Consider the following 19,965-nt stretch of genomic DNA (forward strand, 5'->3'; position numbering starts at 1 on the left):
ACTGGATTGGAAATCACCAATTTTTTGACGTGCTAAGGGTGTTTAAATGCCAATATTTGGTCGTCAAAGGATTATGATTAGGATGTGGTGTGGTAGATGTGGTTACATAGTCGCCAATTGAGACGTTAGGTTATGGTATACACCTTGGGCTTAGGTTAGGCTAGGTTATAGGGATCGCCATAATTAAAATGTATGTTTTATGCTTATTGAGATATTTATAGTATATCACAGCACCAAATTCAATTGAAAAATTCTCCTTATCGCGTTTATTTGGGTAAATATCGTTACCCTTAATAACAGCTTTCTGGTTTAAAGTTATTAATTTCCGAAGAACAAAGCCTTTACTTCCACTATCTAACTTTATCCGCTCAGAGAAGCGTCTCCTCAGTAAGCTATAAATTGTTAGTAGGTAGGTACTTACATCTAACGGTGCCATAAATAGATACACATTAGGCTGTGCTAATGCTCCAGAGGTATCATTAATCCGGCGCTACGATTAAGGTGTTTTGTCTAACTTTATATTATACCAGTAATCTACAATACTCAATGGCAATTTGTAATGTAAGTATTGCTACCAAATTAAAGGTCTTGGCATTCTACGTTATTCATTAAAAAAGAGCTTTAAACGTGAATTTTCTTGAAGCTTTTGTGCGATAAACTTCGAGTTCTTGATGACGATGAGCTTTTCTCAATCATGTGTTAGGCTTTACGTAATAAGGAGTATTAAAAAATCACTGAAATGTGAAAAAGAAGCTATCCAGACCTAAATCTTAAACCTCGAATTAATTTTTTTTGAATGATTTTCTTAAAACGACTAAGCGCATGAGAAAATCTCTGAATATCAATCAGGAAAAGTTTCACTTATCCACAATAGAACTTTTACACAACTTAATCGTTCAATTTATTTGATTTAATAATTTAATAACAGTCTGAATGCAAGAAACTAGGTAGATGATACAATTGAGATAAGCCAGTAAAAAGTTGCGTCAAAAAAGGCCAGAATTTTTACCATTTAATAAAATGTGTTACTTTTATTTATTCTAATTCCTACATTTTTAATAAACAATAACTGATAGTGAGTAGAAAGTGCATATTATTTATGGGTCAAAAAATATCTGTTCATACTCTGATTGCTGATTAATGCTGTAGGTACATATTTGCCCGAATTCAACGTTTAATTGAGTAGTTTACTCCACGCAACTAGCAGCTACGTATATGCATATTTTAATTTAACAATAGCTAAATTAATATTGATCAACTCAATGCAGCATGAATATTAGACGGATTAAACTCTAATAATTGAACGTATTTTACCAATATTCCTATTTAAATAAATCGCTCATGGGCAACAAACAGAATTACACATAATATGAAATTTCATTTGAGTCAGATGTAGTAACGTTATTAAATATTAAACGGTTTTGTAAAATTTACGCTTGGGTTTCACAATTTTATTTTTACATTAAAACATTAAAAAGTCTACATTATTATTCGCCGACTAGCCGCGGGCGCCTTTCTTCATGTGCGCCGTATTTGTAAATGTGTGTGTCGTACCTGCGTTCTGGGAAAGCAGTTAAACAGTTCAAAGAAAAAAATAAACTATGCGGATGTTTCATGAAGGTTCCAGAAAGTAAACAAAAGAGTATTTAAAGGAAGAGACGATTGCCGAGAGAAAAAGAAATAAATTGACCGTTGCAGAAGTGAATCGAGAAATGAATTGACAGTGATAGAAGTGAAATAAATAGCGTAATGAATAGTGATATATCAACAGAGGGTAAATAAAGAGAATAATTCATAACCTAAGTTAAGTAATAATTTAATAGTGTTTTTAAGTTCTTTAATAATTAGTGTAAATAAATGGTTTTTTGTCGTTATCAGTCGAAGAAGTTCATTTTGTTAAACCCACGAACATTACAGTATAATATATTGACGGGGACAGAAATTCTCCATGATTAGTGATTCGAAAGGATTATTGTATCAGAGATTTTGTACCCAACAGAGGTCCAGTCCCTTCACTAAAATGAGTAGTTTATCACAACTGAAAAACTACTCATTTTTGGACAGTTTACGATGTGAAAAATTTACTGGAAATGGGTTCAAGTCTAATCCCATCAAGGGAACATATCGAATTGCCTTGTATATGTATTATTGTATGCACATAAATTTTACTTATATTGATTGAGAAGGTGGGCAGTTGCTATAGAAACAAAAGTAAAATGAATCTAAAACCCTCAGTGAAAAGTATGCTCACGTATGATACTAAAGAAAGTCTTGGGGAGGCGCGGATAAAAATAAATGAAGGGCCTACTTTTTATCCAATCTTCTGAGACGTTTATTATGGTAATTTAGGGCATTATTATTAAGACCACGAAAACTCTTACTTCTTTAATAAGAAAGGAAGACGAACTTTTTTGAAATTTACAAACATATGAACCTTCTTAATAATACAAGTCAAAAAACGCACAAAAATTGAATTCAATAACGACAATTTTGAACATAATTCTAACATGTATACTATTACAGTGAAATTACTTTCTCTTTTTGGCCAAATGTGTTTTTCTTTTTTTTTTATTTATTAACCTTAAAAGAAAAAGTTTGCTGTCAATAGAAAATCGCAAATTATTCAGAAACTCTAAAACCTACATCATCCGTAAAATTTTCCAATAATGTTGACGTAAACTTTTAGAAGGCTTGCCCTTTTCAAAATTTCACGTCAACTACACAGTTTGAAAAACGGGAACATATGTTTTCAACCTACTTCCGGAAATGTCTCTGAATATATCTCACATGAGGAATAACAATAACAATTTTGGCACCATTTTTTTAACATGTTAAGGAACAACAGTAATCAGTTTTCAAGAACATCACTGTGGACGAACTTGTATGAAAAGGGAAGTAGCAACATTACAATCTACATCCATCTTCATTTTGGGCTTTGAGAGCTTCAAAAGGTTTTCGTAATAATAGGATTAGGGATCAGGACGAGCAGGACGTAGATAAGATGATGCTTGACGGTAGAGCATAGAAATGAAAGTTTCAAAGGGACTTTTAGTGTTTTTAGTCGTCTAAGCAGAATCCTTTGTTCTCTTACTAAAACATTACAGAACCTCTTAGATCCGGTGAAAATTTATTAATAGAACTGTCTATCCGATAGAATAGTTCAAGTGACCTACATCAATCAAAAATAAAATAACAAACTAAGTGTTTATATGTCAATCTTAATAGTACACTAGGTTTTACTTTAGGAAGGGAGTCAGGCAGGGATGCACACTGTCACCGCTACTTTTTAATCTATACATCGAAGACGCCATCAACATCATTAAAGACAGTACAACTGTAGGGATAGACGTGCAAGAGCAAAAGATTAGTATGCTTAGATTTGCAGATGATATAGCAGTATTAGCATCTAGCAAGGAGGACCTAGACATAGCTTTAAATAAAATGGAAGCGGTACTGACAGATCAGTACTGTATGAAAATAAATAAAAGTAAAACTAAAATACTGATATGTAAGGGAAGAAAAAGTAGGGAAACAGCGAATATAAAGATAGGAAACGAAAAAGTAGAAGAAGTGGCTGATTTTAGATACCTAGGAAGTCAGATAAGTGAGGATGGAAGGAGTAGTAGGGATATAAAGCAGAGGATAGCGCAGGGTCGTGTCGCCTTTAATAAAAAGAAGTCACTTCTATGCTCGCGAACGGTTAATTTAGAAATTCGAAAAAGGTTGTTAAAGGTGTATGTTTGAAGCACGGCGTTGTACGGGTGCGAAACATGGACAGTGGGAGCGGCGGAAAAGAAAAGGTTAGAAGCGTTCGAAATGTGGTGTTATAGGCGGATGATGAGGATATCGTGGGTAGAAAAGGTTAGAAATGAAGAGGTATTGGAAAGAATAGAAGAACAGAGGACTCTATGGAAGTCAATAAAAAATAGGCGAGATAGGTTGGTAGGACACCTTCTCAGGCATGAAGGTAGTCAGAGACATAGTAGAGGCAGAAACAAGAGTTAAAAGTAGTAGAGGTAGACCTAGATTAGATTACTGTTCGCAAATAGTTAAGAATGTGGGCTGTTCTAGTTTTAAGGAAATGCGAAGTTTAGCTCAGGATAAGAAAGAGTGGAGGTACGTGTCCAACCAGTCTTAAGACTGATGACCTTATGATGATGATGATGAGGTTTTACTCGCGGTTTCGCTCGCGTTGATGTTCTAAATATGCGTCAAAGCACGAGCATATAAAACAAATTTTTTCTATCTCCCGGGAATAGTATTTTTTTTTCTGCATAAAAGATACCCTATGTCCCTTTCTGTACCCTTGACGATATGTGTACAAAATGTCATGATAGGTTTTATCCGCGGCTTCGCTCGCGTTGATGTTCTGAATACGCGTCAAAGATCATCGACGAGCACATAAAACGAATTTTTTAATCCCTCGGGAACTGTATTTTTTTCTGGATAAAAAATAGCCTATGTTTTTTTCTGTACTACTGCCAATGTGTGTACAAAACTTCATGATGATCGGTTGAATAGTTAAGGCGTAAACACAGTACTTGTGTATAGGTAAAATCAGGAAGTATTCAGGACGGTTCAAAATTCTTGGAATAATTACAACGCAGTTTGGAACATTTAATCAGTTTGATATTCCTACTGGTTTGACAGCAACACTTTATGAGAGAAATTGAGATTCAACTGGAGTACCTGAAGTTCGGGGTATTTTAATTCAACAGATGCTCCTGTTCGAGTTCCAAAATAAACGATATCAAACAATAGCCCCAGTTTGCGAGAACAACTTCAAGTTGTACATTGTATACCATGCAGTGTCCTTACTTTAGAGACAAAGGCTTTTATCGCAAACTACACTCAACTTACGATAAATTAGTTTCTGATGAAACTCACAGTGTACTAGGAGATCTTCATTCCCTGGATTTTCGCTTAGAAATGACATTTATAAACTGCATTTTCTTGAAGGAAAAACAATCACTGTTTGTTATCGCTTGTATATTTAATATACCTAAGTAATTATCGTTCAGAGACAAATTTCTTGTTCACTGAAATTTTATTGAATCGTTACGTCTTTGGAGGGCTCCTTACTGACTGATTATTAACTACGTAGAACGACTTACGGCGAGTTTCAGGAATGATTGATGATTTCTAGTTATTACATGGTAGCGGTTTTGCCTGTGACTGGTTGGAGAACCCGACAAAATTATTCGAAAATTTGCTTTGATAAACCTTTGTAAAAGGTTCTAATTAAACTCTGAATTCAACGGTGCATACTACCCCATACTTAAGTAATTGACTTCAAAATGGAGAACGTTAATTGGACGCGTATAGAATTTTTTAAATGTATTACGTATGTGTGGCAATTTTGAATTCCTCTTTGGGATACTATACAGGGTGTCCCAAGCAAGCGGGTTTCTTCAATAACTGCTTTATAGTTGAGGATATCAAAAAAAGTTTCTTACAAAAGTGCAGTATCTTCATATCCTAAATTATTTTCTATTATACAGAGTGTCCAATTTTTCCTAGAGGCTACCTAACTTCATTTTTTCAAATGGAATGCCCCTTTTTTTATTGCATTTTTGAATTCCTCGTTAAATTTAAATACCACTTTGTTAACCATATATAATGTCTAAAATGCATCAATTTCCCTAAAATTCGCACTAATTCAAAAAATAGGCGGGACACTCTGTATAATCGAAAATAATTTAGGATATGAAGATACTTATGTGGTATCACTTTTGTGAAAAACATTTTTTGATAACTTCAACTATAAAGTTATTGAAGAAACTCGCTTGTTTGGAACACCCTGTATAAAATACGGGTAGGTACATATTTGTTGTGTCACAAAGGATAACATGTACTTCATAACTTTAATATTCATCTCGACGAGAAAGGCTCATGTGAAATTTATTTAAGTTTCAATAATATGTCTTGGGCTGCCCCAATCGTACGGAAAGAAAACAATTTCGAAATTAATATCAGCTACCGAACAAATAAGAGAAGAATTCTGAATTCACAACGTTTGCCACTTCTTCGGAAAGTATTTCAGTTATTTTAGTAATGCAGGGTAGTATCTGCGAAGGAATTTATATATGGTATACGTAAAGGAATTTCTATATAGTAACCAAAGCACTCGAGGGTTCTAATTCAATTTTTCTATATTGTGTATGTGTTTCTGAAGACGGTTGCTAACAGAAATTCGACCGTATTATTGCGATCGCTTTGCTTGTTGATTTAGGACACCATCCAAAGAGAGTTTTAATTAATTATAAAAGTTTGGCGAATGCTGTTTTTCTTTTCTTTTTTCTTTCCATTCTACTTTTAATTGTCCATCACAAGCCCACGAGGCATGTATTAAAGTGTCAATATTCTCATCGATGTTATACGCATAAATATTTAACAAAAGTTTGCTTATCAGAAAAATCTCCGTAAAAACTTTTTTACCCGCTATTGGTTCGCGTAGATTTTTCGTTGATTGTAAACAGAGAGGGTGAAGTTGGGGACGTAAGACAGTTGCACTAGGGATTCGTAATTACGATAAGAATCAAATTTTAATAGTGTAATTACATGGGACAATGGCACTCGGGTNATTCGTAATTACTATAAGAATCAAATTTTAATAGTGTAAATACATGGGACAATGGCACTCGGGTGGACACTCCAGGTAATAGAATATTTGCTCTTGGTTAGTACATAGCTATAAATTTCATCTGTGTAGGTATATATATTCATAATAACAATATATGTACATACATGACCCATTTGCTGGGTAATTACTTCATACTAACTAGATCTCACGACAATTATTTATAGAGACTGGCTGTATTCTAGAATGATCCAGTATATACCGTCTAGAAACCTGGTCGTCTTTGTCGTCATGTATGTTAAGTTGCCTATACGCATGTGACAATACATACACACATTCAAATTATGAACATTTTACAAATTCTTCAAACAGAGATAATTTTAAAATACTGAACTGTATAGCTGAAGGATTTTTAACTTCTTAAGCACCTATTTCCATTAATTTTGATTCCGAAAACTACTTTTAGAATACATCTAATCACTAATTCAGGTTGTGTAAAAGTTTGCTGAATGTTAATGAAAGTAATTTAAATACAACTCACAATCGGATTCTACCAAAGTTGTTAGGAACAATACCTTTGTCAGATTAAATTTGAAGAGTGAGGCAGAGGGTCCTTTTGAAATTTATAAAGTTCATGACCTTTCTCTCAGAGGCTTAATAACAGTCAAGTTTGGCAAAGAAAACAAAAATTGATGTAAATGTAATTTTGCTTTGTGTTACCATAAAAGAATTGCATTCTTTTTGTGATAGCTAAATAGAAACATAAAACAGATATATTAAAATTGTTTTAAGGTTCTTTAACTTCAACTTTATCAGGTTTTATAAGTTCAGGAATACCTCATAGATCTGTTGTTTTAAAATATATTAAATAATGAAGCCTTCAATTAAAATGGGAAGTGCAACAGACGCGAAAAAAAAGTTTTTTTTTTCCACAAGTACTTTTAAAAACTCGGAAATCATGGGGTTTATTAATTAAAACTTCAATCAGAACCTTCTGGTACGTAATATCTGCATAAAAAATTAACTAGCGGTTCAAAGATTTGCTTTGCTATAATTTTCCTTTCAAACCCTCTCGCCCTTAAAATAGATTATTACTCTTGTAATCACGTTGAGAAGTTGTTCCAACTTGGTATTTAGATTTTAATTCGTCTGTAATTGTTTTCGTCATTCCGGCTGGCTTTGGGATTACATTAGTTATAATGACAAATTAACGTTAATTAATTCTACCTGTCTGAAATTCTCAAGTGAGATTGCATTTCTTTAAAATAGGACAGGAACAACAACCTGCAGTCCTCTATTTCAGAAAAATAGCACTTTACATACAATTTGCTTTTCTTTTTCATAAAAATAGCCCGTTGCTTATTAAAGTGAACGTTGCATAAACGTTTTCATGATAAAAGACTGAAGCAGGAAAACAGTCTTGAGGAAAGAAAAAGAAAAATTTTGCTTGCGAAGAACGGAGTCGTCCGTTTGAACTTCTAAGTAGAGCATCGTTTATGGACTCATTTTGCGCATTTCCTATTAAAATATAATAATTTTTTATTGTCATAAAATTATCAACAACAGAAGAATCTGGTAATAAATCATGCTTTTATTTTAAACATGCTTAAAATTATATAAAAATCAATAAGAAACATATTAGAGGAGGGCTAATTAGAGACATATTAGAAGCAGAAACAGGAGTTATAAGGGGTAGACGTAGACCTAGATTACTGGATCAAGATAGGAAAAACCTTAACTAGTCTATTATGATGATGATGATCACTATTATTCTAACAATTTCCCATAGGCTTTCTCGCCAAGAGCTAAGCCAAGTTACAATGAATATTATGTGATGGATTAGTTCGTGTTAATCCATTATTACATGTAAATGTGCTATCTAAAGCTGTCAGATCCATAATAGACCACTTTACTTCTCTGATGGAATTAGCCTGTCAGCGAGATGACTTTCTAATAAATTGATGCTTGTGTCCAAGAGAAATTTAATAATATTAACTGGTCAAGTTGCTAAAGGGTCATGAAGCGACGAGATCAATTTACGTGTCAGCTGCAACTCAAGTTAAAAGGACTATCGGTTATTGACGTGACACAAACCTAAATATTTAAGCAAAATCAATTACTCCAATTGAAGTAATGGTTTATCATGAGATTTCTTTTTGACCTGTTTTAGACTCCATCTAGGCATTTACTATTTCATTCGTACAGTCGATGAGTAAGTAATGTGTAAAATTAAACCTGCTAATAGTCGAAATGCTACAATAATACATACGTCTCTTGTAAACGAATTAACTTGTGTTAGAATTTCAGTTTCGATCTCATCCAGAAACATTACCCTAACAGCGCGATGCCAATTGTTATTTCCGTTCTAGAAACCACCGGGGTAATTAATTTGAGGTTTCTGGAATAACATTTTGAGGTTTCAAGCTCCTAATTGAAACTGGATAACGGTTGGGAGGTGTATCAAGGGCATCCGTTTTTTATTTTATTATAAATAGCTTTACGGATGACAACAGAGAAAACGATAGAAAAAGGAAAGAGCGCGTACATAGGATTTGTAGATTTAAAAAAAAACTTTTGACAACGTTAAATGGGACAAGATGTTAAATATACTTAAAAATTGTAGGGGTAAGTTACAGAGATCGAAGGTAAAGAAGTAAATATCAGGAAGGAAGTCAGACAAGGATGCACACTGTCACCGCTACTTTTTAATCTATACATCGAAAACGCGATCAACATCATTAAAGACACTACAACTGTAGGGATAGATATAGAGGGGCAAAAGATTATATAGCAGTATTAGCATCTAGCAAGGAAGAGTTAGAGATAGCTTTAAATAAAATGATAATGTCAATAAAAAATAGACGAGATAGGTTGGTAAGACACCTTCTCAGGCATGTAGGTTTAGTCAAAGACATTTTAGAGGCAGATACAGATACAGGAGTTAAAAGGAGTAGAGGTAGATCTAGATTAGATTACTGTTCGCAAATATATAAGGATGTGAAATGTTCTAGTTTTAGGTGTGACGACCTTATGATGATGACAAATGTTTCTCTGTAACTGTATCTCTAATTTTATTTGATCTTGTAATTTATTTTTCTAAGGCGCGATGTTTATGAAATTGCAAATTTAATTTGAAAATAAAAGAAAGCAACAAGCTCGTTTTATAGATTTCATTGGAATACCTTTCCATTCTCCCTGTTTATAATCAACGTAAAATCATAGCCAAAAAGGGTTAAAAGTTATTTATATTTTAAAACATTTCTGTTGTTTCCCTTTATTCTTGAAAAAAGTTGTAGGTGAGGCCAAATAGAAGTCTGATTGTCATTTCTAATCCTTTATATTATTATTATCATTGCTCCCATTTTTTTTGCGAATAAAATAGGATTAGCAAAGATAAGTTAGAGGATAATTGCAACAAAAACGTTGTACAATTTAGTTTAAACCCAAATTAGGTATCCATTCGAATTCTGTTTCGGTTTTCGTACAAACAGAAAAGTTTTTGTCGAAATGGTCTGGTTCTGCGAATTCTTAATTAGCTAGACCGAAAAGGATGTTCACTATCTGAATATATAATTACAGATGAAACGACCGAATCTTTTGTAGTTGAATGTGCAAAAAGTTACAAATTCAACCAAGCGTAAATTTGGTAAAGGATAAAAACTACATGTGTAACGGTATGCAGCGAGGAACAAGGATAAGTCTAATTCAATTCACTAATTATATTGTTACATACAACGTATAACACGTACCTACCGCTTATGTGATTGTATAACAAAATTTCTATTTAGATTTAGACGGCGTTGTGGTTTTCATTCGTTTTGTACAACAACCAAAGAATAATCCAAAAGGAAAATAAAAACTTTTGATATTTGTATTTAAACGCAAATTTATACTGGCGAAAAAGGACTTAAATACGGTAAAGTAAATGCTGGATTAGTTAGTGTTGTTAACGTTATAATAATTAAAAAAAAAATTCAAGCACAAACAGAATCACCGAAGGAAATTAACTGCAGCAGACATTGACATAAACAGGGTTGTTTACAAGATCAAACTTTACAGTTGATAATAACCAAAGCGATTATACCATCCTACGAATTGTACAGGTTAATTAAAGTAACCGACAGTCCGGGAAAGTTTTAATTAATTGTACGGCATAATCATACGTTTAGTAATTTCAAAAGTTGAAACTTAATTCAAACTTTGCACTTACAATAATTACTGTACTTATTTTAGTCGGGTATTCAAACCATTTTGGTGGGGTTTACCTAAGCACTTAGAGTCATTTAAAGTAAAATTATGCTTATGAGATAATTTGTCAGCGGGTCTGAGGGTTATTTATAGGGTGGGAAATCCTCCAATTTTAAAATATTATTTTTCAGGGTAACTTGCTTTTGTTCCACAATAATTTTTTGTATTATAACTCCATGAGTCATTTAAGGTAGCAATATGTCTATGAGGTAGTTTGTCAGCGGGTCTGAGGGTTATTTATAGGGTGCGAAACCCTCCTAAATTTTATTTTGATAAGCATTCGATTTTGTAATTTTTCAATAAATTTTATTGTTCATTTGGATACACAAGGTGACAGGGAATTTATCACATTTCTTCATCTTTAATACAATTTTTAATCCCGTCTCAGGAAAGTTCCACGATCATTTATGAATAAAAATCTGTTTCTTCTGTTCTTTGTCATGCTGACAGTTGATTTTTATTTTTAAGGTTTAGCAAATGGAAGTCGGACTAAAATGCCACATCATCGGTCGATTATGATGTAAGGCAGCAAGTGAAAAGAAAACATGGGGGCACATCAATCCGGACGAGGAGAAAAAGCTTTCTTTCCCGGAGAAGAAGGTAAAAAACATTCAATCTTTTTTAATGTATCTCCAGAAAGTAGTAATACGCATGTAGAAATTCAGTTAGGGAACTATAAAGACTGCGTACAGTTTCCATGTTTTTTAATTGCTGATTAAGAAGTTAAACCAGGTATAAACTATTTCATACAGTTTCGCTTCGTTAATAAAATTGAAATTGTTTTTCATTGTAGGAACCGTTTAGAAAAGAGAATTTTAAAGGAAGAAACAAATAATTGGAACCTTTTCTTTTTCTCTGCTTTATTGTGCGCAAAATTGATTTACGATTAGAATCTGCGTGATGGTGATCATTAGTATTGGATAAATATTGTATAATCATCCATCGAAATAATGTTCATTTATTTTTAGTCGGAAAATTATTTGAGATAGGTATTACTGGTGTAAAAAGAAATCAGTATTTTTTAGTTTAACTTTCGATTAATGTACTTTTTCAAATGTACGAGGCGAATTTGTAAAATTTAATTCAATAATATGTAAATCTCACTCATATTATATNTATGTATTAAAATGGAAAATCTTTGAGTTTCGCTGTATCTGTAATTTGGGGGTAAATTAGGTCAGATTAGGAGCTTTTTTGCCGAATGCAAGGTGCCCATAACAATAAGGAATGTAACGGAAAATCAAGTGAATGTTTATATCATTATCCATCATGATTGTTTATTATACGTTAATTAAAAATAGACTTTAGTTCTAAGTTTCTTCGTATTGTCAATAGTCGGCCATTTTTATTGCTCCACTATGACGTAGTGTCGGCCATCATTTTTTTCTAATTGTTGCTGTTGTCAGCCATCATTCTTTTTCAATTGTTGTCGCATTGTCACCTAGTCGGCCATTATGGTTTTTTAATAGATGCATAGTAATTAATGATTTAAAGGAATTGTTTGCAAATAGGTATTGCAATACATACACTTCGGCATAAGAAATTGCCGTAATATTACTTTGCCCTGTGCTGACAGCCCTCATAATTTCTTTTATATATAATATTTATTTGTCTAGAAATAATGGTTCTTTCCGAGTATAGTTTTGATTTGAGAAATTTTATTGCGAAGCGGTACTTTTACAATTATTGTAAGCTACTACGCCATTTTGATCGTAAAATTTTATCTACCTTTCGTCTCCCTGAATGGCATAATTTTTTATTATCCGTTTATTTAATGTTTCTTGGAAGGGACGATATTTTAAATCACAGTTATAAAAATAAGTAAGACAATGTACCTATCGTGCATATAATGCACACAAATTTTGAACTTAAAATAACAGTTAATATAAAATTAAATTAGAATCTGTAATTTGGGCATTGCTCCATTGAAGTAGACTAATGAGTAATGACTATTGACACTGTAATCTACGTCTTCGGGCTCGTTAATCCTATGGTTAAACTTTTAACGAGTCCATTTTCGAATGGCCCTAATTTGACATTCAAATTGCCCTTAGACAATAATAAAAATTGGCCCTATAACATTGTACCTGCCTACTTATTAAAATTTTTCGACAGATACATGTAGTATCTATACAATGGCAGACAATTTTCGTCACGATTGTGCATCAACAACAGAGATGTTCCGCTTTTGCTGGCATTATTATAAGACAAAATGGTAATTTTCTTCTCCAGAAATATCGTCTTCAAAGTAAACATTGACGCTTAAATCCATTTTGAATATACAAAGAGTGATTCAAGGATTTTAATTAACTACAGCAAAATGAAAACAAACGGGGTTAATGGTGAAGAAGTTTTAGCAAATTATTCTCCACAGATATAGGTACCTTCCCATCTATACATTCAATGATATTGTAAAGGTATAACACTAATGAAACTTGAATGATGAGAATAGCTCTCTTGAATCCTTAAAGAAGAAACAAGGGCTTAATATGAACGCTGATGGAGATCAAGTAAAGTTTGCTTTTGAAACTTTAAAGATGTTATCAAGCATTTTCTATTTCCGCGTCAGAACAAACCTCGGGATGATACAGCGGTTAGAAACTTAAAACTTTTGTAATTTTTATATTTTAATTTTTTAGTATCAAATAGCTCTCAATAGAGCTGTGGAAAGTCAAAAATTAAAATTATAATTGGAAATTTTCTCGGCCATTCTCGAGAGTACAATGGGGTTACTAAAATTTCAAATCACATTTTTTTTTAATTTGCACTTTCCTTATTGTTAAGCTTAACCCAAGGTATTAAAGTTTGTGTAGGAAATTAAAGATCAAAATCACTGTTCCAATAATTGATTTTTCAGTGAGTTGACATTTTTAGAGAACATTAGAAAATTTAAAAAATAAAAAGGGACTCTATTACTCATTCTAATAAATAACTACGTAAGTTATTAATTCAATTGATTATCCGGCGCTCTTGTCCTATTCATCAGTTAAGACGGCGTGTTTCCGAAATTTCCTTTATTATTTGGGAAACACAGGGAACAGTTCAAAGAGGAAGTTTTACCGTTGCAATTAATGTGGCTGAAATTATATTTAAACAGCTGTGAATAGCGGCTCATCAGAGCTTAAAAGAGGAGAAAAGCGAATCCTTTGAATATTTTAGTTAGTAATTTCCGGTTTCTATCTAGTCCCTGTTTATAAAGAGGCACGAATACGACACAGAAAGGCTTTAGGTATTTACTTTGGAATATCAAAAAAAGAAAAATCCATTTTGCTTTATGACGACACCAAAACCGCCACAAATATGTATGTAATGTTATACCTACAGGGGGTAGTTACAATAAGGCAACCTTAAATAATAATAAGGAAGAAGTTTTATCAGTAGAGTAAGGAATCAAAAATATCGGTGTATGATAGAAAAGTGATATTTAGTTTGTATAAAGAGCAACAGGCAGTTACAGAGCTGGGTCTGCAACGTACGGAAGTAGACATTAGAGGGGAGTTAGACATGGATGCACATGTAGGGATAGATATACAGGGACAAAAGATAAGTATGCTTATATTTGCAGATGATATAGCAGTATTAGCATTTAACAAGGAGGAGTTAGAGATAGTTTTAAATAAAATGAAAGCGGTACTGACAAAACAGTATTGTATGAAAATAAATAAAAGTAAAACAAAAATACTGGTATGCAAAGCAAGAAAAAGTAGGGAAAGAGTGAATATAAAGATAGGAGACGAAAAATTAAAAGAAGTGGCCGATTTTAGGTATCTAGGAAGTTAGATAAGTCAGGACGGAAGGAGTAGTAAGGATATAAAGCAGAGGATAGCGCAGGGTCGTGTCGCCTTCAATAAAAAGAAGTCACTTCTAAGCTCGCGAACGGTTAATTTAGAAATTCGAAAAAGATCGTTAAAGGTGTATGTTTGGAGCACGGCGCTGTACGGGTGCGAAACATGGACAGTGGGTGCGGTGGAAAAGAAAAGGTTAGAAGCGTTCGAAATGTGGTGTTACAGGCAAATGATGAGGATACCGTGGATAGAGAAGGCTAAAAATAATGAGGATTAGAAAGAATAGGAGAACAAAGGACTCCATGGAAGCCAATAAGAAATAGGCGAGATAGGTTAGTAGGGCATCTTCTTAGGCATGAAGATTTAGTCAGAGACATATTAGAAGTATAAACGGGAGTTAGGAGGGGTAGAGGTAGACCTAGATTAGATTACTGTTCGCAAATAGTTAAGGATGTGGGTTGTTCTGGTTTTAGGGAAATGCGAAGATTAGTTCAGGATAGGAAAGAGTGGAGCTGCGTTTTCAACCAGTCTTAGGACTGACTACCTTATGATGATGATGATGATGAAGGTGTACATAGGATTAGAGCTAATATGAAAAGGACCCCGCTAGATCCTTACGAAAAATGACCTCCGTCAAACTCATTAAAACACTGGAGTGTAATGGTTTTCGACGTGTATTAGATCAAAAGTTTCAATGGGGGCTAAATCGTAAAATCTCATCTTTTTAGGATATGGTCGCTTAAAGTAGCATTTTTCCATATAAAGACTTCTAAGGTACAATTATCCTGTTATAGGTATTGAATACGTTCGAGTATATATTATACCTATGTGTATTGAATATTATTGATATGTAATGAACTTAAGAGGAGGCGATAGACCATCTGAAAGACTAGTTAGAAGCACTAACAAGAATAAAGAGGGGTAGATTTAGATTTCGTAAATAAAAATAACGTTTTCGAGAAACTAAAGCTAAAATTAAAAGAACTTTCAATTGCTCTTACAACATTACGTAGACTTTATTATTTTAAATTTATTAGTCAATTAATTTAGCGTGCTCGTTATTATAATATAGCGTTGTAAATTTCAGGTTTCTACCCAGAAACTTTAATTAAAAGATAAACAATCAGAATGTCTCATGTCTTTGCTTATTATAGTAAATGATACAGAATTCGTTCAAGACTTTTTGTTCTCATTGTATATTATTATGACACTAACGATGATTTAAGAATAAAAAAAAATACGATTATTTAATCAGTCACGAAACCACCAAGCAATTTCGAATTACGTATTACCACGACATCCATGTAGGAACAGTAAACGTTGCCGATATTCCCTCCCACGCGTGGTCCTTAAGGGTGAGATAGGTCCTAGCCGAAAATTACCTTAATCAAGAAACTGAACACTTTGTTACAATATCGGTTTGTGTAGGGCATTTCGTTGTTGTTGTTTAATTTGAATATTAATCGAAGATTAAATAATATACATATATCGTAATTAGTACAGGGATATAATTTGTATACCTGGTGTGAGAATATATAAAATTTAGGTACAACACTGTACGGGTTACAGAGCTAAGGAAAAAGTTCTTCTACTAATAATTTCATAGGGGCATTTCAAATAACTTTTTAATAAATAAATAATGATTAGTCTTTATTTATTTACTTCAAATTTTCGTACATTCTGTGAACGATCTCCATTAAAAGTTTTGTGAAAGTATTTGAATGGATACTTCAGCATAGAAACGAACTTTTCTCATATTCTCACAAAATACGGGAAATCACAATATGAAGGCAGTTACGTATATGATCTATACGAGCGAGACCGAGAAAATTCTCTCGAAAAATTGGTCAAATTTCACCTGACTATCTAATGCATAAAAAATGAACATATTCGGCAATATCACAAAAGAGCAAAATATCTTTCAATTTTTAAATAGATGATTGTTTATATTGTCAATCTTTTGTGTCCCAATTTTTTATTATTTCCCGTTATTTTCTAATGACTACGTTTTTCTCACAGGTGTATTTCTTTATTTACAGTTAATTTCGATCATTTCAACATTCTACGGGCAATTGGGAAAGGCAGTTTTGGAAAAGTAAGTAATATTTTAACACGCTATGTAACTTCTGAAGAAGACGCAGTTTACTACAACAATTTACCAGGAGAGTAATAATTGTGAAAATTACAGATTAAAAATTGTGTATCACTCATCGGAAGTGTTGAAACGCTAAACTTTTTAGAAGGAATTTGATTGAGTATCATTATGATACCATGCGAAACGAATTTTTCCTATTTAGATGCAAATAAAGTTCAGCTAACAAAATAATTTGATTAAAATATGTAAAAATACAATTTTCGTCATGTTTTCACATGTGATGAGTATTGTTTTATTAATTGCATTTTTATTTCCAAACTATCAAAGAATGTAAACATTCATTTCCGAAAATTAAATAAATTAAATTAAACAGCCGCAATTTTTCACTTCGCTTAACCAAACCGTAGTAATTAGGTGGATACTTTGTTCCTTTTTAAATGTAACATATATATACATATGTGAATTCGCTTGTTTGTATGTATGTCTCTTTGTAGAAACAATTTCCCGTTAAAATGTAGTAAACACGTTAAAATGTAGGAAACTCAAAGAACGAGAGCAGGCACTTTAAAAATTAAATTTCTTTACGAAATGTACAGTAGCTAAGTACATATTTAAACTCTAAAATAAGCGACAAAAAATATAAACGCTAAACTGACTACTTTGATGTTGCACTGCACCACCCTTATGTATTTCATATTGTTAGATTAATCGAGACATTGATTCAAATAATTCTGATAAGCACTAAAACTGATTGTAACTACAGTGAAAATATATCAGATCGATATTATCAATGTAAACTAGCCAAAATTACAACCATTTATGTAGAAAATAACGGTGACGCGCAAAATTGGCCTTATAGTCTTATAGTACTGGTCTTAGTTTTGCGAAAATGCGAGACTAAAAGCACAACTGTCATATGTACTAGCAAGATCAAGAGTAAGACCGAATGAACAAGATTAAGACTAAAACCAAGACTTAATACGCAAGATCAAGGCCAAGTACGCAGGACTAAACGAAAAATGATTACTTCCAGTGTAATCGATTGAATAACGAGCCGGTTTAATTACTACCTTGGTTTTGATCTTAATTTGCCCGGTAAAGGTCTAGATGATAGCCCAAACCCCCGAAAGGGGTGGGTGTGGAGGCGATCGAAAGAGGAGGTCTCCCCAACCACTGTACCACAAAAAGTTCGTGGCGGTCTCACCCCCATAAAAAGTTCTGGGGGTTCAAAGTTAATAAAAATGCCAATTTTGATACATTTTTAGGCATGTAAATATTTATATAGTCATTCATAAACAATATTCAAAGGTAAAACTAATGGAAAAATACATAAAAATATTGAGAAAGTTATATAAAACATTATTTAAATATCTTTATCAATAGGGTAGGTTAGGTTAGGTTAGGTTATCGGGTTTTGTTCAAGTGACCACCCTCTTTCGATCCCCCACCTCCACCCGCTTGAAAATATTTTTTTTATTGAATTTTATTTGAATTACAGTGTATGAAAATTGTCAAAATGATCAACTTTCAATCCCCATAACTTTTTATGGGGGCCAGACCATCGCAAATTTTTTATGGGGCTTTACTCAGGTGACCACCCTCTGTCGATCCCCCCTACACCCACCCCTTTCGGGGCGAGGGGCCATCATCTAACCCCCATAACTTTTTATGGGGGTGAGATCGCCACGAACTTTTTATGGCACAGTGGTGGGGGAGACTCCCTCTTACGATACCACCCACCCCTAATGGGGGTGGGGGCCATCATCTAGACCTTTACCATTTGCTCATTACTAGAATGAAACTAACTAACCAATCTAATGAATTCAAGTGTTGAATAACAAAAATTTTGATTTATATGTACGTCGCCCAAGTTGTTTTTTAACTGACTAGTTGTCACTCTACCTTTTGTTCGGTTGTTTAAGAAATTTTTTCATATTAAGACGAGAGTCCGACAACTTTGTATAAAAGAAAATAATAAAAGGAGCTGTGTATATTGAATTTTTTTTCTTTGACAGCTGAGGATATAGCTTGCGGTCACAGGATTCGTCCTGACATGATACGAATGGTTAGCATTGCACCTTGTTAGTTCAGGATAACATGATCGATTTTTCCTACGTCTACAAAGGTTGTACAAATAAGGTAGTGGTTGTTTTTTCTCGTTCCCTGAAACTTCCAACGTGTCACAACGTGTTAGAAGTGAAGATATCTTTTCTAGACCTACCTCTCTCTTCCTTGCGTCAGATGCTTAAATTAACAAAAGCAACGAGAGCGGAAAAATTCTTCTTTACGGTCTACTACTCATAAAAAGAACGCGTTGAATGCAAAAACATACGTGTATACGTACACGAACACTTGTAGATTACGAAAACGTACAAATGAGGAGCGAAATTATGCACTAAAACTGACATATTCCACAATATAAAATATGCACAAAAATATTTCACAATATCTTTTCGATGAGTAAGATAAAAGGGCCAGTTTCTGACACTCTAAGAGTGATAGCTGAGATTATATTACGATAACTAAAATAATATTTAATTAGAATAAATAATTTTTATACTATAAACAAGTTCAGAGTTTCTAGAAAAACTCATATACGCGATATAATTATTTGAAGCGAATTAGTAATTTTAATTAATGATTTAAAAAGTGATGTTTGAAGACCCAGTTTCTGACACTTAAAATTTCTTGTGCTGTAGTTTCTGACACTGCCATCGGCCTAGTTTCTGACACTCATATTTGATAATGATTCTCTCTAGGTTAAATTATGTATTATCAAGTTTAAATAAACTGTAAGTAATTAAGTATTCATTAAAGATAAATTAAATATTTATTATAAGTAAGATATTGTTATTTTTAACAAAAATAATTAACTCCTGAAAATAACAAACAAAAATATGTATTTGTATCATCAATAAAATTTATAATTCAATTGAAAGTAAAAATTATCATAGTAATAATCATTTTAACACTAACAAAGATGAAATTTCTTTTACAACAATCATTTTCGTATTTGAAAGAATTATTTATAACAGTGAATATAATGTTTAGTTTATTCACAAAAATATTAAATGAATATTTATCGCTGTAATTACAGAAAATAGTATATCAAATCATAATAATCATAATAAATACAAATTTTGAAACATTTTATGGATGTCAACAAACAAATGTCCTGCTGAGTAAGAGGTAATAATGTGAGTGTCAATAACTGCGACATACCTATAAAATTGAGCCTAGTTATTGACACTTATATT

The 19,965-nt window shown here is 32.8% G+C and overlaps 2 protein-coding genes across 2 annotated transcripts in view; one reads left to right on the forward strand and one right to left on the reverse strand.

Annotated features, from left to right (window-relative positions):
• LOC108734238 (BTB/POZ domain-containing protein KCTD9) overlaps positions 1–19,965 on the reverse strand; it is a 60,081-nt gene that overhangs the window by 9,577 nt on the left and 30,539 nt on the right. The gene's annotated exons all lie outside the window — the stretch shown is intronic.
• Positions 1–19,965, forward strand: part of LOC108734236 (serine/threonine-protein kinase 32A) — a 46,148-nt gene that overhangs the window by 1,086 nt on the left and 25,097 nt on the right. Inside the window, exons 2-3 of the mRNA XM_018465702.1 lie at positions 11,297–11,428; positions 16,653–16,708. Of these exons, the coding sequence (XP_018321204.1) occupies positions 11,374–11,428; positions 16,653–16,708 (111 nt within the window). The 5' untranslated portion in view covers positions 11,297–11,373. The remainder of the gene's footprint in view (positions 1–11,296; positions 11,429–16,652; positions 16,709–19,965) is intronic.

This window comes from Agrilus planipennis, unplaced genomic scaffold (assembly GCF_000699045.2).
Source record: "Agrilus planipennis isolate EAB-ADULT unplaced genomic scaffold, Apla_2.0 scaffold7, whole genome shotgun sequence".
Lineage (NCBI taxonomy): Eukaryota > Metazoa > Arthropoda > Insecta > Coleoptera > Buprestidae > Agrilus > Agrilus planipennis.